Source organism: Andrographis paniculata, unplaced genomic scaffold, assembly GCF_009805555.1.
Source record: "Andrographis paniculata isolate CXL003 unplaced genomic scaffold, ASM980555v1 Contig9END, whole genome shotgun sequence".
In the NCBI taxonomy this organism is placed as follows: domain Eukaryota; kingdom Viridiplantae; phylum Streptophyta; class Magnoliopsida; order Lamiales; family Acanthaceae; genus Andrographis; species Andrographis paniculata.
Window position 1 is genome coordinate 785,371 of NW_026137639.1, and position 22,205 is coordinate 807,575.

Below are 22,205 nucleotides of genomic sequence, written 5' to 3' on the forward strand. Positions count from 1 at the left end.
TACAAATTCGAATACGCGCGTAGCACCCACGCGAGGTCTATTTTACCCTCCGCTCTGCTTGCTTCGGCCATTCCAATTCCGATTCCCATGGAGATGACGGACTCCCTCAATCCCAACAGACATCTCAAAGAACTGTGAGTACAGCATCATATGATATCTACTCTACTCCTCATTTTCTGCATTTTATATTTCCTCTCTTTGTTTTGTCTCACATTGGAGATCAAAAATTCGTGTCAGATTTGTGAGCAACTTAACTGGTTCATCCAAGCTCGAAATTATCTTTCTCATCACAAACCTTTCTGTGAGTATTGATTATCATATATATATATATACTTGTTTTGTTTATGTTACCCTGTTATTTTTGTAACTTTGCTTCTGCTCTTTCAGATTTTGATTCCTATAAGGCATTGCATCGGATTTAATAATGGAATCAATTCGGGTATGTACGCCGCCATGAACGCTATCAAAATTTCTATCTTAGAATCCACACTAAAGTTAGTCCTATGCATGCCAAAATATCTGGTTTTGTTTATACCCTCTTTGTTTCATTAGGTTCTGTAAAGAAGGACGACAATGCAAATGGCATTGGGAAGAATCTACAAGCCTATGTTTTGGCTTTGATTGTTGACTTTCTCTTCATTGCTATTCCTTATATTTTATTCATGACTGTAAGTTTTTCCTTACCTAAAAAAAAAAAACGCAATCTTTCACTCTTGCTGGCAACTCAATTTGTTTTAGTAGCTTCTGTATCTCTATCAGATGATTGAGTTACAAGCACTTGCAGATGGAAAGTTTTTGGTTGTAGCTTAAGAAATAACATTTTATATACTTAACCTCGTCCAGAAGAAGGCTCCAAAGTTGACATATTGTCCAAGAGTTACAGTCCATGTGAGAAACTTATGAGTTATGTTCTGAAGTTTCCAAAAACAAATACTCTGGATGGTCAAAATAAGTAATAGTAGTATAGGCAAAGTTGCTGCTGTATGAGGAACAAGAGGACTCTGTATGTGTTTTAAAATATTAATTAAATTTGAAGAAATGATATAAACTGTTTATGCATATTAATGGTTTTCATGTATGAGATTTTAGCACTTAATAACCCTCAAGGGAATTCAGATGTGTTATCAGTAAATTTTAAATTGTTTGGGATATACACCAAGATAAGTCTTCTAATTTTGTCCACACTGTAGGCGAGTATATCATTAATCAGCAGTGGAGACATTTCTCTTTCAATTAGCAGCATATCAAAACAAGAATCTTAGCTTTCTTTTTCATAAGTAATTTATACTTGCTTTTAATTTTTTTAACGATCCTCTACACTTTGGGATATGATGATATTTAATCTGATGACAGGTTATGGCAGAATGGACTTATGGAAGCACAATCTTAGTAATTCTACTGCTGCTTTTCCTGAAAACATTTAATGGGTAAACTCGTGAGCTCTTTATGTATTTATCTGAAATTTGAAGTCTGACAGAGTTTTTAGACATTACTAGTTGTGCATAATGGGAAATTTATTAGATGGCATTTAGCTGGAAGTAATCTAATCTTCTGCAACAGAAACCAATTTTCATTGCAGGAAGGTGGTATGGACTCCATTAGGGCAAACATCTCATCTTACAGGGTTTCTGTGGTATGTTATTAAATGGACAATTTGCGGCAATTTCATCTTTGATTTTGGTGTTTGTTGATCTCTTTGATGTTGATGGTATCTATTGCAGATGCTTGTGACGTGCTTCTCTATTTTGGCTGTTGATTTTAAGATATTTCCCCGAAAATATGCTAAAACGGAGACTTATGGTACTAGCTTGGTGAGAACTGGAGCACTGAATTTTGGACATCTTTATCTAATTAATCGCTTGCGCTTATAGGTTCTCGTATGAAACTTCATTTCTTCTGTCATAAAATCAAATCTCCTTACTTGAGTGAACACAGTTTTAGTTCAAATTTAAATAATTGAAAGCTTTATGTTGTATGTTCATAATTCCAATAAAAACTGGTTATTGGTGTTTGTTTCAAATTATTTTGTACTTTGAAGTTGTAACTTCCCCAGGTAAGATTTTGGCAAAAAATTTGGAACAATTGCTGTAATTTGCTTAAAATGTTTTGGTTTTATTCTCTCTCTCTACACACTGAATATGTACCACGCATTAGATATCTTTTCTCAGACAATAGAATAAAAAATATTTATTCCAGGTTGCAATGATTTGGTTTTAAATTGAATTCTTGATCCAATCTTTCTTATTCTTCTATTTTTTATATATTTTATTTATTTATTTTTGTCCTGGACAGATGGATCTTGGTGTCGGGTCATTTGTAGTTGCAAATTCCTTGGTTTCACGGCAGGCTCGTGGCATCACAAACATGTAACTGTTTGTCATTTTCTCTGTCTTTTTTTATTTATATGGTTTCTTATTTAATAATACCACTAGTAAGAGTGATGGATACTTCTATCATTTTCCACTTTCTGCTACATTTTTGTCTAAATTATGATTTTTATCCTTGTGTTTTCTACATGTCTGATTAATTTGTTGTATGTCCATGTCTATACAGGTCAATAAGAAATGCTCTGAGTTCAACTGCTCCGTTAATCATTTTAGGAACTGCCCGACTTATTTCAACAACAAGTGTAAATTATCAGGTTCGATCCACATGTAGTATTTTCTTATTTCGAATATTTCTCATTTATTGTTTGTATCCTACCCTTACAAACTTTCCGGTAGCAGAATAAGTAGATTGTCTATACAGGTTCATGTTGGGGAATATGGAGTCCATTGGAATTTCTTTTTTACTCTAGCTGCTGTGACTCTTCTCACTTCAATTATCAATGTTCATCCAAGTAACTGCGGTGTTTTAGGTTCATTAATCCTCATTGGTAAGCTGCATTCTTTCCTTATATTAACCCTTTGAAAACTGTATAATTAATGTGATTTGTGCTTTAAAAATTAAACGTGGGATGAACCATGTGTTATACTAGGGTATCAAGCTCTACTGCTGTTTGGATTGAGTAGATACCTCCTCTCGGAGGAAAGGGGTAATGACATCATCAGCCAAAATAAGGAAGGAGTTTTTAGCATATTTGGTAAACATTTTCAAGTAAATTATAGCTTCTTTTTTTCAAAGACTAATGGAAACTGTTGTTTTTTTCAACCCCACATTTCAGGATAAGTATGTGAAATTTAAATCATACATTGTTTTCCTAAGATATTGATTTTATAAGTTTTTGTTTCATAATTTGTTATTTTTCATTGTCTTCAGGGTATTGGGGTATGTATCTTCTTGGAGTCAGAATAGGAAGATATCTTTTCTTCGAGGATAACATTGATGCAAGGCTAAAAACCACGAATTGGACGAGGACTAGGGCCTGGGCGCTTAGCCTTTTTTTCTGGTATGAGAAACTGGTTTTGCTCTTATAATTTTCTTATTCATATGCCGGATGAGTATTTAAATTTCTTAGTGTTCTCACAGGTCAATCACTTTACTTCTTGACTGGTTTGTCGAAAGAACATCTCGCCGAATGGTGAATACCATGCTGTGCCACTCTAAATGCATTTCTTATTGCACTGCAAACACGAACACCTTCTGTTGAGGCATTATCATTTAAACCCCCCATCCCCATCATCACCCACCCCAACCCATGCACTAGACGCTAAATGACAAAATTTACTTCTGTGCAGTGCAACTTGGCTTACGTTTCTTTCTCATTGGCTGTTTCCCTTCAGGTAATTGTTTCATTTTTGCTTTATGATCCAACTACTGTGTTAAGCCGTAGTAGTGTCGCAATAATAACGACAACTGCATGGAGGAAATTAACAATAAAGAAAGTCTTGTACCGTACTTTTTCATACAAGATATGCTGCCTTATCTGTCAGGTATTAGCTATTATGATGATGTCTGACTATGTATCTGGATGTAAAAGCTCTGTTCTAGAGGAGGCATTCAACCGAAATCTGCTGGCATCATTTCTTGTGGTACCTATGAGATCAATTTGCAGCTTTGGTTCTTCTCTGCCCATCCCCATTAGAGTGATGTGATTTTGTGTTTAATTGTTGCAGGCAAACATACTTACCGGATTGGTGAACTTGTCGGTTGATACGCTATCTGTATCCGAGGTTTCAGCACTGGCTATTTTATTTGCATATGCGTTTGTTTTGATTTTTGGTATAGGATTTGCTGGTTTTCTTGGTATTAGGTTGAAGTTCTGGTAATGGGACATAGTCATATATATATATATGATAAGATATATTTGGAGCTTTGGATTTAGGGGCTGAATATGAATGGATATTTTGGTATTATAGATAGATATCTACTCACTATTAATACACTTTCAATTAGGCCTACTGAAGAGGATGATTTGATTGGGCACATAATATGTAGTTTTTTCTGCAGATTTTTGCAGTTGTTTTGTAGGAGGTGAATGAATGAGTGATGGAATTTTATATTTATTATTATAGTATTTTTATGTGCTTGATTGGAACAATGAGGTGATGATAAATTTTCAATTAGCATTCTAATGGTATGGAACCGTTCAAAATTAATTTTTTTTGTTAGATTGTAATATTAAAATAACAAAAATATTTATAATAGTTTCATATAATTATTAGAAGATTTTGTACAAAATTTTCAAATACAGAAGAAATATAATTTTTATATATAAACAATAAAAAAATGTAAGAGAAATAATTTAAAAGCTATTTAAATTATCATACTTTACAAAAGTATAGCGCAAAAATAAATTACAAAAGATAAACATCACATTTCAACCTTTGTTTCTTCATTTCTCATATATATATATATATATATATAATTTGAAAATATGTAGAGAAGCTAGAAGATTTGTGTAAATTTATCCAGGAGCTGTTGGATCCATTTTAGAGGATAGGCCTTACCGGACACCATTGATTCATGCGAGGTGGATGCAGCAACAGTAAGCCCTGAATTTGCCTTGCCTCTGTCCCGACTCTCCGCCAGCATCACTTTAATCTTCACCGGCTTCCCGAGCATCAACTTGTCTTCCATTCTCGCCATCTCTTGTGCCTTGGCACAAACAGGAAAGCCATCTGAGTCCAAGATCACACCAGATCCGATGCAGGTCGACCCCTGGTAGAAGGCGGCAAACTGACCCGCAGCCAGACCTTGATCGTCTTCAGATAATTTGACAACTGCAGTCTCGACACCATCTTTGTCGACTTCTATTGATACGTCACAAGTGTAGAAACCAGGGCTGTGCCTCACCTGAGATCGAATAAGATTTGCTGGTTAGATGCCGTGATCCTACCTCCATAATCGTAAATGCATTGTTAGATCAGATCATTATAGTATTTCGATTCATTATCGCAGCTCAAAATGTGTCAGCAATGATATTGAACTTATTACGTGTTCGGATATTGACAGGGCATTGTACCTTGCATTGGAGATCTGTTATTTCTTGTGGAGCAGAACCGTTATACCATCGTAATGATCCAACGCGAAATGTACGTCGTCTCTTGTCTACTGAAAAATAGTTTCTTGACACAAACACAACATTATGTTCCACATCTTTCTCGACAACATACCTGTGTAATAAGCAAGCAATAAGATCAAAATCCCCGACTAGTCTCTGTGACTGGGGTGAAATACGAACATTTCTATTTATATTTAGCACAAATCAAGTTCAAGATGGGAAGATTCGAGGAGAAGTCGTACCAAGGTCCACCGGGAAGGCATAAACCTTGACGCTGGCCAATTGTATAGAACCAAAATCCTTTGTGTTTCCCAAGAAAATCGCCCGTCTCAGCTTCTAATATCACACCTTCTTCCTCACCAATGTGTCTAGCAATGAATTCACTGAACTTTATCTGTATACAAAACATGCAATAGGTAAAAGATGGGGAATCCTGGAATTAAGGAGGATCCAGCCTTGATTATGACAGCTAAATAAAGCAGTCCATGATCTGAAGCCATAATCGAACTCAACTGACAAACTCATATTGCAACAGTTTCGACTTAAATGAAATGTAATCGCCGTGGCAACTATACAATACCTTCCCAAGAAAGCATATTCCCTGTGAATCCTTCCTATCTTGGTTAGGTAATTCAAATATTTTAGCAAGTCTGCGAACCTCATCCTACAGATATGGGATATGAAAGAACAGAAAGTTAGCAGCCGAACAAAGAAATCCAAATTACACTTGGCAATGGAAGTGGAGAAGAACTATGGAAAGGTTCAAACAGAGAATTAAAAAAAATGGAAGAAGACAGGTTAATATGATGTGTGTGGAAATACCGAAATACAAAGTCCCACCTGACCTTTCGGAGACATCCAAGAGGGAAGATAAGTCTTTTAAGCTGCGACTGTGAAAGATGAGAAAGAAAATAGGTCTGATCCTTAACCTGAAACATTAGCCAATACTGGAGTAAGGCATCTAGAACACCATTTTTATTAGAACAAATTGCAATTGGACACACCAAGATTCTGCTAAATTTTTATTATCCCATTATTAGATCGAAATCCCTATCGGGCCCCTAGAATATAACAATGGTGATAATACAGCTACAATTTGAGAAGTTCTAATCAACATATGTATGTATGGTTTAGTACATACTTCCAGTGGGGTTGCTATCCCCCAAATCATCGCCATGTCTGCTACAACCAAGGTCCCCACCCCATTTTTTAGCTTCCCCTACATCCTAGTACTCCTGTTAATAGAATCTTCTTACTCATTAAAATGGGTAAAACTCCGACTAAAAGCCCCAGCAATTGTAATTGTAAGTCAACCATGGGAGTCTACCAGAAAATTTTAGTCTACCAAGGGGATCCCAATAAATTTAGCAACACCTCGCGGTTTCGATTTGCAATCTACCCACTTGATTTGAAGAGAACCATATTCAAACTACCAAAGATGTGTCCAAAGGCTCTATAGCTCACATACAGGATCTTTTGACAATTCCAAAGTAGAAGTCCCATTTTCGCTGTTGTCAGGGTGAACTACCTTTGCATAGTGTCCAGATGCAATGAAATCAAATTTCATACTACTTATTGCATCAACAAATGCACCTGTAACAATAAGCCAACCACCTTATATATTGATGTTAAGCCAGCAAGTTAGGAAAGTATAACTAATAGGACTACAGTATAAACCAAACCAAATTTTATTCTTGTATTGCAAAGGACATCTGGATTTGGAGTTCGGCCACATCGGTACTCATTAATGATATACGATACCTGAAAAACAAAAAAGAAATCATTATTCTGAAAAAGAAAGAAATTTATATCTACAAGCAATCAAATTAGCAGCCGAGTGCGATACTAAAACACACACAAACACCAGAAGCAAGGAAGCATTCATTTTCCCCCCACAAAACTACCCAGTACCGCAAAAACAGCAGGGGAGATTTGTTAGCAACGCCTAATTTCAAGCCAAAATGGCGTTGAACCAAATCTTGCACCGCTAAATGTTCTGAAGGATGGAGGATTTCATGCCAGGGATGTGTATACAATGAGAGAACAAACACATAAGGAAAACTAAAAACAGAAGAAAAAAGGATCGGCACTCACCACATTATTCCAGTATTCATCTGTCAAATGGACAACTTCCAAGGGTATATCAACCTGAAGCAAGATATCATTAAAATTAGCAAGTTTTAACCGGAAAGCATCCACTCCCACAGCCAGTGCTTGGGAAGATGCATCACACTTATTAAAGGATCACAACAGCCCACTAATCTAGAACATATCTAGGGTATGGCATCTTCACCACAACAAGGTCCAGCCATCATAACGCCAAAATTTTCATATTGATATTATTAGACAGCTATTATATTTTGATACATAACTCCATCCTGTCAACAAGCATAGCTACTGCATTTTGATTGCTTCAATTTTGGAAAACAAAGGAAATACAAATTGAAATGTGACTCATAATTATAAGGAATTTCACTCCAACCTATATGTATATATACTTACAAGAAGTCAGAATTTCCGCAAAACCCACCGAGCACATATGTATATTATAGAAATGAGGAATCAACAATCGGATACCTGATCACAAACAGATTTTGCGTATCTCAAATCTTCTTCCCATGGGCATTCTGACCAATAATTCTCAAAGTCTTCCTACAATAGCACCAATGTCCAAGAGTAAGTAGAGTTTCCAGTTTCACATAGTATTACAAGAAGACTTGCTACCACGATTCACGAATTTCATAACTTATGTATTTTATCCTTTCTCGGATTAATTTTTAATAAACACAAAAAAGCTAACCAAGAATTTCACGCACAGAACTCGTAGCCATTGCGACATAAAGAATCTCGTAGATATAGGAGCACACTACACTCGTACAACAAGCAAGAATAACACAACAGCACTCAGCAGAAAGCATCACTTTATTATTCAAACAAGAACGCGGAATGCCATACTTGGAACCAGATTTTGAGGTAGAAAGCAGTGCAAGAATGACCGGCGGCGTGGAGGAGGCGAAGGGCGACGCTGCTGTCCACTCCGCCGCTGACAAGAACCGCCACTTTGAGCGGCCTCTTTTCCGGTAAGGAACACGACAAGTACCCAGGGTCAATAGTTTTCCAGTTCTCCGCGGTGGAGGAAGCTGAGGTGGATTCTAATTCCACGGATGCACAAGAGATAGATGAAAAAGGCCTCGAGATCCGGAATTGAAGCTGAATTTTAGAAGAAAAGTGAGGAAGGCGGCGTCCGATACCGGCGGTGGCGGTAAAAGGGTTCTTGCGGCGGAGAAGGGATTTCGGGTGGAAGTAGAAGGCCAGCGACGCCATGGCCGTACGGACTAACGGCATTATCCGTCGCCGAATTTTTGCCTACCCCTATTTTAATTAAGCATTTAATTGAAGATTTTGTTTGAAACTATATAATGAGACAGGCCCAGTTATAGATAAGCCCATTTAATATCTAAATGATGGCCCAATAGTAATGTGTTTGTTTTAGAAGGTCTTTAATAAAATTGAGAATATGGACTGCTGATTTTGATTATTTATTTATTTTGAATATTTAGTTTGTGTTTGGTTATGATTTAGATTTTAATTTTTAATTAAGGTTGAGTTTAAATAATATTTTAATTTGATATTTTATATATATAAAAAAAAAAAAAAATACTCCTCCGTCCCATAAATATAGTCTTAATTGGGTTGGACACGTTGGTAATAACTTATGGATAAAAGACTTTTTTTTTTGCTAGTTTTACGGTGATATGGTTATTTATAAAAACAAAACTATTGTTTTGAAACGGACAAAAATGATAAATAAGACTATTGTATTAGGACGGAGGGAAGTAGTATACTTCTAGTTGAAATAGTATGAATTAAATATAAATTATTTAATTTAAAATAAAAAAACAAACAAATCCTTAGACTCTATCTACTTATGTTTTGACATGTTGGAAATTTCAAAATCAATCATTAAGGGTGTGTTTGTCGGGGTTTGGATTTAAGTTAGGATTTCAACAGTAAAAGGGGTTTGGATTTAAGTTAGGATTTCAACGGTAAAAATTTTGAATTTGAATAGTTGTATGATGTGATATAAATAGGTGTTGATGTTTTTTAATGTAAAATTAATTTTTAATATAATATAAAAAAATAAAAAAAATAAGTGTTTGATTTAATATTTTTAAGGGAAAAAAATTAAATGAATAATATATTTGGGGAAATCCCCAAACAAACACACCTTAAAAAGAAACATCACATATGTGTGTTATTTTGGCCATTATATGAAAATTTATTATATTAAGGATTTGTTTTTTCTAACTTTAAATTTAAAGTTTTTACTATTTGAATTATGCGTTTTTTGAATTTTTTTTTTTTTACAAAATATCTCTGTCACAAGTTATTTTAATATCAAACTAAATTCAAAATTTTTCAAACTACATCAAAAGAAACGTATCCTTAATTTTTATAATTTTTTATATCATACATTATTTTTTCTACATTTTCATATCACTATTTAGATTTAAAGTTAAAAATATTCCAATAAAACATACTCCCTCATTCCCGCGCCTACCATGTCCACGTTGTTGTTTATATCCGTCTCACATTCCATGTCACTTTTATTTTCTGAAAAATAATTATACACTTTAATCTCATTTTAAATTTTTAAATTTATTTTTTTAATTAAACTAATTAGTTATCTTAATCTTAATCTATAATTATTTATATTATAAGATAATTATTTTTACTAATATATTCTTAATTATCTACTAATTATATTTATCCTAGATTTCCGTATCTACAATGACCCAGACATCCAATCTGTGACGGAAAAAGTATCTATAAATTTAAAATATTTAAATATATTTTTAAAATTTAAGTATACATATTATATCACTAAGTTAAATACTCTTCTCATTCATAATAAATTGAAAATTAATAATACTATTTATTTGTCAAAAGGGTAAATTAATTTTGTATACTCCCTCTGTCCTATATAATATGGACAGTGTTACCGTAAACACAAGAATAAAAATAATTATTGTATATTAAAAATAATTATAAATTAAGATTAAAATACTTAAATAGTTTAATTAATATTAAAAAATTAAAAAATTTAAAATTTAAAATATGATTAATGTATATAATTATATTTTTAAAAAATGAAAGGACAAATTATGTAGGATAGAGGGAGGAGTATATAATAATATTTATAATTTATGTAAAAAATAAAAAATATTTTAATATTAATATATAATTTAATTATTTAAATAAATCTCTTCGCAATGCAAGCCCGCCTAAATTATGGACTATGGCAAATGCCTTCACACATTTATCCAATCAATCCATGCCACGTGTTCTTCCATTAACCGCAGCCCAACGCACTCGGTTCATGTTAGCAACCGCCAACCGCCCTCAAGTTTTTGAACTGAAATGCCGCCGCCGCCGCCGCCAGCCCTAATCAGCTAATCTTCACGTGGAACATTGCTGTGGGTGGCCGGCGTAACTTAGCACCAGTCCATCCCCCTTCATTCTCAATCCAAACTTGTATCCACCGCTCGATCAGAATCCGACGGCCCACATTTTTCGTCGTTGTACAATTTTTATTTTTTATTTTTCTTTAAAAACATTATAGGTAATAACTAATCACATTTGCGATTGATTAAAAAAAAAAAAAAGTCCTAAAAAACCTAAAAAGAATAACAACAAACAAAGAGTAAAAAAGGGCTTTGTTAAAACCAATGCCCTGTCCGATTTTGCATCAAATTTAGGGCAAAATGAAGAAATGCCCCTTTTAAAATTTGAATTCCAAAGTGGCACAAATAAATAAATAAATAAAATTCCACCAAAGCCCTTGGACCATATTTTGAATTTTGCCCAAATTAAATAAATGAAAATTTGATAATACTAATTTCGTACATACAAAAAGTACTAATTTTGAATTCTTAATTTTATTTATTAAATCAGCAAGTAACATTTATTTTTGACATGATCGAACTTTTGCTTAAATTAAGGATCCCTAATCATTATGTGCAGAAGCGGGCAGCCAGCCCGGGACTGCCCGCTGCCCGGAGCACTTCCTTTTCATATAAGTCATTTTAAGCTCGCGAAGCTTACCTCCAAATTTCAGGCCTTCAAATCGTTCCTTCCGTTTAATTCGTGTTCTGCTGAATCTTTCAATTTCTCATCAATTGTAGGTTCGCACCACTTGTTTGATCTCCGTTCTTGTTTTTATTTGTTCAATTTTGCTTTCACTGGTTCGAATGATCATATATGCTTCGATCCATTGTTTTTTGGTGAGTTAGGGTTTCTGGTTCGTCCAAATTAGGGTTTCTGAATTCGTCTCTGAGGATCTGTCCTTGGGGCATTTCATCAGTTATCTTTGTCCGTCAACAACTGTCATTACTTTATTTTCTTCAGTCAAAAATGGAGGATGCTTGATAAAGTATAACCACAAGTATCCTAGTAATGGCTATTCTGTTTCCCCCCTTTTCCATAGCCATCCAAAATTTCGCTTAAAGAATCCAGTTATCCGCAGGAATAAACCCTACCTCACTTTGGCATAATTCTCCCCCAAACGATGGGTCCATATTGTAAGAGAAGAGCAAAATCCACGAGGAAATCGTCGCGAAAGAAGAAACTTTCCAGAAACCAGTTTAAAAAATCAAGCAAGCAGGAAAGTTCAATTTCGCCAGCCAAATCCCCTGTTAGGCCATCCATTGATTGCTCCAATGATCCGAAAGATGCAGAGTTGTGTTCGAGGAGCGAATGCTCCACTCCGAAGGCCGAAAGATTCAGAATACCGGAGATCGAAACTTGTCCGCCAGCACCTAAGAAGAGGCGAGTGATGACAAGCTGTTCTTTGAGGAGGACCTCGATTGCATTCTTCACTCCACCAGATATCGACCTGTTCTTCAAATTGGCTCTGTTCGGTATCCCTGTTTGATAGCATACTTGCAACGTGCTTCCATTTATATATATGAAAATCGATATATATATATATATGTTAGGGTAGCTAGATTGTAGTGATCTGTTTTGGATTGGTTTTATCAGTTGTGCAGTTATCCTGTTTTTGTGTAGATATAGATCAGTGTGAGGATCTGCCTAACTTTTTTTCCAGAGTGATGATCGTAATTTTGTTGTAGCTTTTAGGCCTTTCTCAGCCCTGCGACTGAGCCGGCTTTCGCTCTGTAGAGGATTTACAGAGCTCGCCCCTTCTGTTTTAATGTCTTCCTGGTGTATTTCAAACTTTTGAAAATGAATGCACTTTTATCTATTTCCATCTATTGCAAGTTTTGGAAAGCTATTCGATTATGCTTAGATTAGATATGGAAATTTGGGGTTAAATTGATTGCATTGATAAGAACCCTAGATGAGCTGAGCTGAACTTGGCAGGAAGTTCTTGGATGATAGACTACACTAGTCCATCCATGGAAGACCCTTTCTTGCATAAATTTCTTTGGATCTGCTATTTTGACCTGGTTGCAATTAAATTGTAATGATCTGTTGTTTGTGGTAAGTAAACTAGGGAGGGGCTTGAAAGACATTATGGATTCATATAATGTGGTAGAATCTGATATTTGAAGTAATTCTTCCATGGAATAATACATACAAAACATTGATTTGATTTAATGGTGATGAAGAAAAGCTCTGGGGAAATTGCTGACAGGGTTCCTTACTTGGTTCTTTTTTTCTTTTGGACATAATTTGTTTGAATTGAATTGATGTTGTTTGTTACTTTTCTTGTTGTGGGGTGGGTGTCTACATGTCGGGCAGGGAATCCAATGTACAAAACCTCGTGCGGGTTGGGGTGGGGTGGGGTGGTCCAGCCTCTGTCAAAGTTAAATTGTCATCATAATTTATTTATGTATGTGTTGTACGTATGTATATGGTTAGAGATATGCATGTGATGTGGTGCATTGTATTAATTTATACCCGACTTACTGACAGGGACTGGATGATGGGTTTGTGTCATTTTACACAATTTTTTTTTTTAATTTTTTTTTATTTTAATGACGTGGGAACCCGCAGCCGCTATCCGTTGTCTTCAGTCAAATCTAATACCCTGCAAATTAGGCTGAACAGACAAATTTAGGCGAACCATGTGTGACAGATGATCTCACATGATCTCACGGTCACAAGTTCAATCCCGTGCCACCAGATCATCTAACACTACAAAATTACTAGAGTACTATGGGAGTATATTAACACTAAGCTTTGTGTTCTTTTTGCGGTATTTGCAAAAAAATTTCCTATTTAATTTTTCTTTATTCTAAAAAATATATATATTAAATCAATTAATTATTTTTTTATATTATAATATAAATTTATTTTATATTTAAAATTTTATATTAATATTTATTTATATTACGATTAAACAATTATTTAAATTTAATTTTTTTATATTAAAAAATTCAAACTAAAAAAACTCAAGCCCACGAACAAACACACCGTCACATGATATGATTGATTTCAAACATGACCAAGGTTGATCTTATTACATGTCATTTGTTAATACAACATGAATGCGCACACTCTCTTCTTTGATTTGTCATTGTTATTATTATTATTATTTTGTTTTTAAATTAACCCAATATGAATATGACATGAGATAATTAATTTGGGTCAATAATTTCGATATAATTATATATACTGGTCAATACAAATTCGATGCGTAATAAAATATAAATATACATTACGTTGTATACTTTTTCTGTCCCACTAATTTGTCCCTTTGACACCTAAGTATTATGTAACTAATAATAAGTAATTAAGAAATGTATTAGGATTAAAATGACCAAGTAATTTAATTTAAATAAAAAATTATAAATTATTAATTTTTAAATATAATTAAATTGTATAGCTACATTTTAACAAATAAAAAGGACAAATATGTGGGAACAAATAAAAAATAGAAATAGTATATAAATTAAGTGTGATATCTTTGACGGATTGTAGCGCAAGAAAAAATATAGAGTGAACAAATCATTTGTATATTAATATTTACTGTATTATCGTCCTGTAATAGATGGCCTGGTGGTACAGGGTTGAACTTATGATGGGTTCAAATCCCTGATGTTTCAAGTCATTCATCACACACATAGTTCCCCTACTGTGATTCGTCGTACTAATTATTAGGTTTGGTTTTTAAAAATATCTTTTACTGATTTATATTTTTTTAATATTTTTATAATAAAATATATATTTTTGTAATTCCCTTGTCAATTCCAAATAGACTAAATAGGATGAGGCTTAGAAATTTTCCAATTGATAATTAAAGCAATAACAAGAGTTTTTCATCATTTGAAGAATATTCAATCATGCACGAATAATTAAAAATATTAAATAAAAAAATATAATAAATAAATAAATAAATAAATAAAAGCATGTGCATAATGATGAGATGAATAAAAGAAAGAGGCAAAGGCAAGTTGCATTGAGTAAAGTTGATGGATGATTTAGGCAGACTGAACACAATTAATAATGTTGTTGACCCTTTCAATCTTGATGCCCCACTTCCGTCTCTATAATTGCCTCTTTAATTTATTTAACTATTTAAACAATTTTACATTTTAGTGCTTTAATTGTGGTTCAGAATTTAATTTGAAATAAATATTTTATTTAAATAGTATTTTTATTTTTATTTTGGTCAGTATCTAATATATTACAAAAATATCATTCAAGTATATTAATATTACTAAAACTTCGTAAAAAAATAAATGTATAGATAGATATGAGAGGGAGGAAATATATTTTTATTGAAATAAATCATTTATCCATAGGTTTGTTTGTTTTATTAAAAATATAATACTCTATCCGTCCACTTACAATGTTTACATATTTTTATTTTGGGACGTCCAATTACAAAGTTAACATTTCATTAAATACCTTATTTTTTTTTTACAAATACCCTTACTTTACATCACATTATTACTTTTACACAAAAAAGTAAGGACAAAAATATCATTACATTACTTTTAACTACTTACTATAATTAAAATACTATTATTTTTTAAACACTGTGCCAAAAGTTAATGTAAACATTGTAAGTGAACGGAGGGAGTAGGATAGGATGTGTTTACTTGTGAGATTTTGGTTTTGAATAGTAAAATTTTGAATTGAAATAATTGTTTGATGTGGTATAAATATATATTGATGTGATGTTTCAAAAGTAAAATTTAATTTTAGTGTAATATAATAAATAAAAAATAGATGTTTGATTTGATATTTTTTAGGAAAAAAAATTAAAATAGTAAAATAGAAAAACAAATATCACATCACTAAATTATTAAAAATAATAAAAATAAATATTTTAATAATATTTTCATAATTTACAAGAAGTACTAACAAAAATTCATAAATTTATATATATACACCCAATTTACCTATAATGAATTGTAGACAATTTATTTTGGCTTTGTGCTTGAGTTTTATATTTTAATTTTTTAATTAAATACTTGTCGAATGTAATACTAGCCATATTTTATCTTTTGCATTATTAAATACTTTTGTGTTTGTTCGGGGGATTGAATTTATTTTACACTATTCATTCCATTTTTTTTCTCCAAAAATATCAAATCAAACACCTATTTTTTAGTTTTTATATTATATTAAAAATCAATTTTACATTCAAAACATCACATCAACACCTATTTATATCCCATCATACAACTATTTAAATTCAAAATTTTTACTATTCAAATTCCGACTCAAAATCCAAACCCCCAAACAAACACATTATTTGTATATTTTGCATTTCTATTAATTTTTTTTATTATTATTTTATTGTATTTTTGTTTAAATGAACAGGGATTTAGTTTGAGTCAAACTTGTCGTACAAGTTGTATTCTTCTTTAGGTCCACCTTTTACACAGGTTGAACATCCCGACAACTCGTTTCACAATAACTTGATACATCAATAAATAATAAAAAAATATATTTGATTATATGAGTTTAATAAATAATACTCCCTCCTATTAATATTAGTCAACGAGAATTTTTAAAAAAATATCTTTTATTTAAAAATATTTCTGAAAATTTCGTTGAAAAATAAAGTAAATGAAAAAGAAATTGTAATAAAGTGAACGGTATTTGCTGTAAATAAGTGTTGAATTAAGGGCGTGTTTGGTACAGATAATAAAATTGGAAATGAGAGTAGAAAATAAAACTGAAGAGAAATGAAATTAAACAGGGAATAAGAATTAATTTTGTTGTTTAATAAAACAGAAAATTTAGTTAAGAAATATAAAAAAAAATGTAAATATATGAATGATTAAATAAGAATAAACGATGAATCGGATAAAAAGAGAGTTTTAACGAATGAGAATTTATGAAAAATATTTTTGATAATTTTTTTTTATTTTATAAATTATATACAATATTTTTTAAGATTATATTTTAGTACAATTTCTTAAAATATCGTAAAAATTAAATACTTTAAAAATAAATTAAATTTGTTTTTTGTAAAATAGGAATAATATAATTTAAAAAAAAAAATACAAAAATTAAATAGTAAAAAAAATTATAAAAATTAAAAAATATATATATACTAGAACCTCATTTCTCTCAATTTCTCTCTGCATATGGTGGGAGAAAAATAAAAATAAAGAAATAGAAATGATTTATTTCTCAAATTTTATTTCTCTGACTCAAACAAACAAGAGAAATGATACCATTTTTATTTGTCTGACCTTATTTCTCTGTACCAAACACAACCTAAAGTAATAATTAAATGTTATTTGTTGATTTTGTCAAAATTAGTAACGAGATAAATTTAGTGGACGGATTAAAAAAAAATTGAAATAAATTTGGCGGCCGGAACCAGTACTATTCTTCGAATAATTATATTATGTTAATTGTTCAATTATATTCTAAGAAACGATTATCAATTTCAACAATAATTAATTAGATTCAAGTGAAGTTTGGATTAGTCAAAACTTGCCATTAACACATGGCATGTTTTCTTTCTTAAATTTAATATATATATATAAATGTTTTAATAAATATTTTAAATTAATAAATGTATACAAACACAATGACTATTCAAACTAATGGGCCCGAATTAAACGGGCCTGTCAAAGCCCGCTCGTTTATTCAGTTTAACTTATAGCCAGTCCAGTACAATTGAAAATAATAAAATACTAATAAACACTAAATTTTAATATAAATAACAATAATAAAAAAATATTATCGCGAGACAACATTGGACTGGGGAGAGCAACGTGGCACAGAGTGGGGCCCACCACGGAAGACACGCGTCCACATATATCTCAAAAGTCCGGGAAATAATGATAAAGTCACCTCCAAGGGTACAGATATTTTATAACCCGCAGGTGACTAGAGAGGAAATCATCGTCATCATGCAAGGTCGGGTGACGCAGCATTCGTGCCACCACGGGTGACGTTATGGACCTCAGCTGAAACACCATCCCCATTCCGGCCCCTCAGTTGAGTTGACGCGCAGCTATTGTTATTTCTCTCCAATCTTTCCTACTACTACTGCAGTTTCAGTTTCTGCGCCTTCCGATTCTGCGATCTTCGTCCGCGTCAACGTAGGGGTCGGATTCTGGCTTTTCGGAGAAGTTCTGGTGGCTGCAGTTTTGTCGGGATATTGTGCTGATCGTAGTTGTTTGTTCGTCGTCGTCTGATTTGGTATTTAATTTTGTACTTTGATTTTCACTTTCCGTCGATTACGCTGTTAATGTTTGATTGTGATTGTGGAGACCTCTCTTTGTGTATTAACGTAGATGTATGTATGGGATTGGTTTTAGAGGAAATTAGGTTTGTGAGTGGAGTGTTCTTCCGGATTTGTGATACGCATTCTGTATTTTGTCCATGGCGGGTGTTTTGGTGCGTGAGGGAGAGTTCTGATTTTTTTTGTATTTCCATGAATTGGTGAGCGATTTAATGATTATTGAATTTTTTAATTATTGATTTTAATATTTTACGAGAAGGCGGATTTCACTATTTTAGTAGATAGGTTTGAAGGGGAGAGTTGAATTTGGAAGATATGAAGATTACTCGAAGTGTGAGAAAGGGAGAGAAACCGATTCAATGCATGTCAAATGGAGAGTTAGTTCATCTTTTTCCATTTAGGCATTAAAATGAAACTGAGATTTTACTGAAGTGATTCCTCTATCATATGAATACAGCTTTCCGACGACAAAGGCCATCATACCTAATTGAGTAGTTGGAATCAGATAATTGTGTTCTGAATCATATAATTGCCAGTGTTTGGAAATTTTAAATTGTAGACATTTGTACTTTTAATATATTTTAAGAGGACTTTCAAATACTTTACAAGTTTAAATCAATGTCATTTATGCTTGAAGATGTTGGATCTTGTTGTTTTGTGAAGTTATGGCCTTGCTAGGAGAGATTGTGATGTGATTTCCTTCATAAGTTATTTAGTTCAGAGTTAAATTTTGCATCCCTTTCTGGAGCTTTTTTATGTTTCACTTGGTCAAAATGGAGATGCTCCATTACTTGTAGTCCATTTCTACTGACTAGGCTTGTTTTCTGGTTTGCGAATTCTATGATGAACTAGGATTTTAATTTCTTTGGAAGAATAAGGGAGCATGCAATCCAAGTCTAACAGTGCCAATCAAGGAGAAGCTAGCCCTTATAATATAACAAATTTCAGTGCATGCACGGAGCCTTGGCGGAAGAGTAATAGATATAATTCCCTTTCCCATGCATTGATGAGCAGAAATGCATCTGAGTCATCATCACTCGAGCAATCTGCTGATGGTCAATCGCACTCTGAAGGCGGATTATATGAAGAAGATGAATATATTGTCAAAGAATCAAAGGATGATGGCAACAAACAATCTCCAAGAACTTTACCACTCCAACAAGGTACGCTTGGGAACTTTTCGACTGAATCCTCTGTCCATACTGTTTGATACCACTTATCTTCATAGATCCTGAAGGAAACAAACAAAGAAGCACAGCTGGTTAATAAAATAAACAAGATTCAGTTGTTAACTATCACAAACATGGAATTTCCATACAACCTGTATGTGTCAAGGATGTACAAGTTCTTTTCTTCTCAAAAGATGTTGGCACTACCTGAATTTCTCTGTTAAGCGGGTTTGTTCGTCGTGCGCAGCCATATAGGTTTAATGGTCTCACAATCCCTAAGAGCATGCATTATAGTAGTCTCGGCTTTCTTGCATCTTGGACAGGTGCTCGTATATCATCGTAACGCCCTTAATGCTAGGGTTTGGTTCTACTTATTGTCTACAGAGTTTGGGACAAAGAGCAAGTAGTCTTACAGTTGCCTGCCCTCATTCCCGAGTACTAGCGGGTACGAGGGCTTCCTCACGTACTGCTGTAGACGTAGTAGAATATGAGACTTCGGGGGTTTCTACTCTATCTACACTTTTTATTTGGATGTCAGCTTTATAGCTGAAAAAAATCCTCCTTTAAAAGACTTTATCTACTAAGATCTTGTTTATTATCCCTCACTGTCTTCATTTTATAATGTTTTTTTTATGAAGACTACATACCTCAAGAATTATAATACTATATACATGAAATATATCTAATCTACTAAATGATTTTTAGTGAGCTTTTGATTATAGTTAAATCCTGTCAAGCTAGGTACTGTCTCATTTGGGATGGCATTTAGCAATTAGCAGGTAGGACTGAATCTCCTTACCTGATATTTTATAATACTATCCTACCCAAACCTGATACGAATTTGGATTCAGTTCTGACCTTGCACCTTACATGAAAAACATTAGCATGTTATGTGCTGTCGAAACCGAGATAAATTAGATTGTGATACTACTTGGGAATTTTATTTTCTACAATTTAAAATGTATATTAAAGTATATGTATGCATGATTTTAATGTATGAATTCAGTTCAAGTTGGACTTGACACTACCCTGGGACCTAATTTGAACCCAATTCGATACTTGAATAATTAGATTTGACAACCGAGTGAGTTGGGTTCGGTTCAGACTTCAGGTATTAGATGTGTATGGATCCACTGGAATCACTACATTTCATCTTCAGTCAATGTTCCATTCTCCCTCCCTTTATTGTATCTTCTTGCACAACAGATTATACTCTAGATATAATAGGTCGACCCTTCCATGTTCCAACTTTCCATAGCAGATCTGATACATTTAAGTTCTTTTGTTATTATGCTTGTTATTGCACCTCACCGGATCTAATGGTTATGTGTATTGGGAGTCCAATAAACTGATGTTAACTCCCTTAGTGACAAACTAGTGGTTTTCTCATTAGAATGAAACTCTGCTCCTTTTATTTTTTGAAGTTCAAGGAGACAATTTCACTTTGGACTGGCTTGTCATGGCAGGATGGTATTGAGCATTTTTGTTGTCTTATTTTAACCGCATATATATACCGATTCATTTATTTGACAGGATCTGATAGAAATTATCATCCGGAAGTGACAAATCTCCAGCAAGATGGACATCCCTTACAACCTATGCCTGATGAGAATATTACACAGCCGGCGCAGCTTGATCTTGTGAGTCACTCAATTAAGTTGTCACATATCCAAACTCGTTGACTACCAGTCTTGAAAATTTTGACATATTACGGCACCATAATTATCTTGCCTTTGCAAAAATTTTCAGGCTTGTGCATCTAATCCATATGATCCGTATTATGGTGGGATGATGGCAGCTTATGGTCAACCTTTGGTACGTAATTGAGAGAAAATCATTTCACCTGATCAATATTTCTTACAGAACCTCTCATCCCTATTTACGACGAGTTTGCATTTTCGGGCACACCCTATCTGATCTCTGTTCAATGGACATTATTACAAGAGCCTCAATTAATGTATTTATTCCTTCAATCAAGGTTCCTCAGGTATATGATGTTCATCAAGTGAGGATGCCATTGCCCCTGGAGGTGGCACAGGAGCCGGTTTACGTCAATGCGAAGCAATACCATGGCATCCTACGAAGACGGCAGTCGCGTGCTAAAGCAACACTCGAAAAGAAGTTAACAACATCACGGAAGGTTAGACTTTCCTACTTTCTCAACCTATATTATGACATCTTATAGGGTTCCTCAAGTTTGGGCACTCAACATATTTTCCCATCTTACAGCCTTATCTCCATGAATCCCGACACCAACATGCCATGAGACGGGAAAGAGGTTCTGGAGGACGTTTCGCAAAGAAGTCCAATGCAGATGCTTCCTCCAAGGGAGCTGGCTCCAGCTCTGTAGCTTCACCACAATCCAATAATTCATCAGCTTCCAAACCAGCATTCTCGGGAGTCGAATTAACAGAAGCTCAAGACTTATACAGTTCAGATCCTGGAAGCTACAGAAAGCCAAACCCCCATCAAGAGCCAGTATATCACTCCCGGCAAGGCACCAACCAGGAAAGCCTTGCTTCAGGACAGCAGTGGGGTAACATTTCTTCGAACCATGCACTCGCTATGCAATAAAATCGGCACCGGTAAGAACAGGGAAGTCATTACTGCTGGTTACTTTGCTTAAATCCCAGCGCGGCAACTCATTCTTGGCTGTTTTTTAATCACTCCGGGGGATGGGAACTTTCTCTATAAATATTTGTTACATATTTCCATTTAGGATTAGAATCAGCCAGCACTAGTATAGTTATTATGATTTTAGTGAGTTAATAATGATGTTTCCAGTCACAAGTATAGTCTACTGTATAAATTTTCATGCTTGATTGTTGTCTTGTATGTCTAAAATGTATCTACAGCAGCTGGTTAGTCCTTTTTACAATAATAATAATTAATAATTTCATGTGACTTTTCT

The 22,205-nt window shown here is 33.5% G+C and overlaps 3 protein-coding genes across 5 annotated transcripts; 2 read left to right on the plus strand and 1 right to left on the minus strand.

Moving 5' to 3' along the window:
• Nucleotides 1-31: 31 nt before the first annotated feature.
• Nucleotides 32-4,448, plus strand: LOC127244056 (uncharacterized protein At4g17910). The gene is made up of 16 exons (XM_051264354.1): nucleotides 32-134; nucleotides 238-301; nucleotides 388-439; nucleotides 553-668; nucleotides 1,354-1,427; nucleotides 1,561-1,633; nucleotides 1,722-1,811; nucleotides 2,293-2,366; nucleotides 2,554-2,641; nucleotides 2,749-2,875; nucleotides 2,978-3,082; nucleotides 3,259-3,388; nucleotides 3,469-3,520; nucleotides 3,678-3,722; nucleotides 3,873-3,971; nucleotides 4,056-4,448. Exons 1-16 carry the CDS (start codon nucleotides 88-90, stop codon nucleotides 4,206-4,208), a joined length of 1,389 nt encoding a protein of 462 aa, XP_051120311.1. The 5' UTR covers nucleotides 32-87; the 3' UTR covers nucleotides 4,209-4,448.
• A 214-nt stretch (nucleotides 4,449-4,662) lies between these two features.
• Nucleotides 4,663-8,822, minus strand: LOC127244054 (uncharacterized). Of its 2 annotated transcripts, none has more exons than XM_051264353.1 (10): nucleotides 8,399-8,822; nucleotides 8,021-8,095; nucleotides 7,538-7,591; nucleotides 7,126-7,204; nucleotides 6,972-7,036; nucleotides 6,289-6,372; nucleotides 6,024-6,107; nucleotides 5,686-5,837; nucleotides 5,405-5,555; nucleotides 4,663-5,235 (listed from the first exon to the last, which is right to left on the minus strand). In XM_051264353.1, exons 1-10 carry the CDS (start codon nucleotides 8,786-8,788, stop codon nucleotides 4,828-4,830), a joined length of 1,542 nt encoding a protein of 513 aa, XP_051120310.1. In that variant the 5' UTR covers nucleotides 8,789-8,822; the 3' UTR covers nucleotides 4,663-4,827. The 2 variants fall into 2 exon arrangements, with proteins under 2 accessions (XP_051120310.1, XP_051120309.1); XM_051264352.1 differs by having other exon boundaries at nucleotides 4,664-5,235; nucleotides 6,912-7,036.
• Nucleotides 8,823-17,775: 8,953 nt separating this feature from the next.
• LOC127244259 (nuclear transcription factor Y subunit A-1-like) lies at nucleotides 17,776-22,200 on the plus strand. 2 transcript variants are annotated; one of them, XM_051264717.1, is made up of 6 exons: nucleotides 17,776-18,082; nucleotides 18,978-19,288; nucleotides 20,828-20,934; nucleotides 21,044-21,109; nucleotides 21,282-21,434; nucleotides 21,524-22,200. In XM_051264717.1, the coding sequence occupies exons 2-6, from the start codon at nucleotides 19,009-19,011 to the stop codon at nucleotides 21,866-21,868; spliced, it is 951 nt and encodes a 316-aa protein (XP_051120674.1). In that variant the 5' UTR covers nucleotides 17,776-18,082; nucleotides 18,978-19,008; the 3' UTR covers nucleotides 21,869-22,200. The 2 variants fall into 2 exon arrangements, with proteins under 2 accessions (XP_051120674.1, XP_051120673.1); XM_051264716.1 differs by having other exon boundaries at nucleotides 17,778-18,082; nucleotides 21,273-21,434.
• The last annotated feature ends 5 nt before the right edge of the window (nucleotides 22,201-22,205 follow it).

Excerpts from the sequence above, each read along its gene's own strand:
- LOC127244259 (XM_051264716.1), top strand. The coding sequence starts at position 19,009 with ATGCAATCCAAGTCTAACAGTGCCAATCAAGGAGAAGCTAGCCCTTAT. Across the intron at positions 21,110-21,272 it reads CAGCTTATGGTCAACCTTTG|GTTCCTCAGGTATATGATGT; the intron begins GTACGTAATTGA and ends CCTTCAATCAAG. Across the intron at positions 21,435-21,523 it reads AGTTAACAACATCACGGAAG|CCTTATCTCCATGAATCCCG; the intron begins GTTAGACTTTCC and ends CCCATCTTACAG.
- LOC127244056 (XM_051264354.1), top strand. The coding sequence starts at position 88 with ATGGAGATGACGGACTCCCTCAATCCCAACAGACATCTCAAAGAACT. Across the intron at positions 669-1,353 it reads CTTATATTTTATTCATGACT|GTTATGGCAGAATGGACTTA; the intron begins GTAAGTTTTTCC and ends ATCTGATGACAG. Across the intron at positions 1,634-1,721 it reads CATCTTACAGGGTTTCTGTG|ATGCTTGTGACGTGCTTCTC; the intron begins GTATGTTATTAA and ends TATCTATTGCAG.
- LOC127244054 (XM_051264352.1), bottom strand. The coding sequence starts at position 8,788 with ATGCCGTTAGTCCGTACGGCCATGGCGTCGCTGGCCTTCTACTTCCAC. Across the intron at positions 7,592-8,020 it reads CAAAATCTGTTTGTGATCAG|GTTGATATACCCTTGGAAGT; the intron begins GTATCCGATTGT and ends ATCTTGCTTCAG. Across the intron at positions 7,037-7,125 it reads CAATACAAGAATAAAATTTG|GTGCATTTGTTGATGCAATA; the intron begins GTTTGGTTTATA and ends TTATTGTTACAG.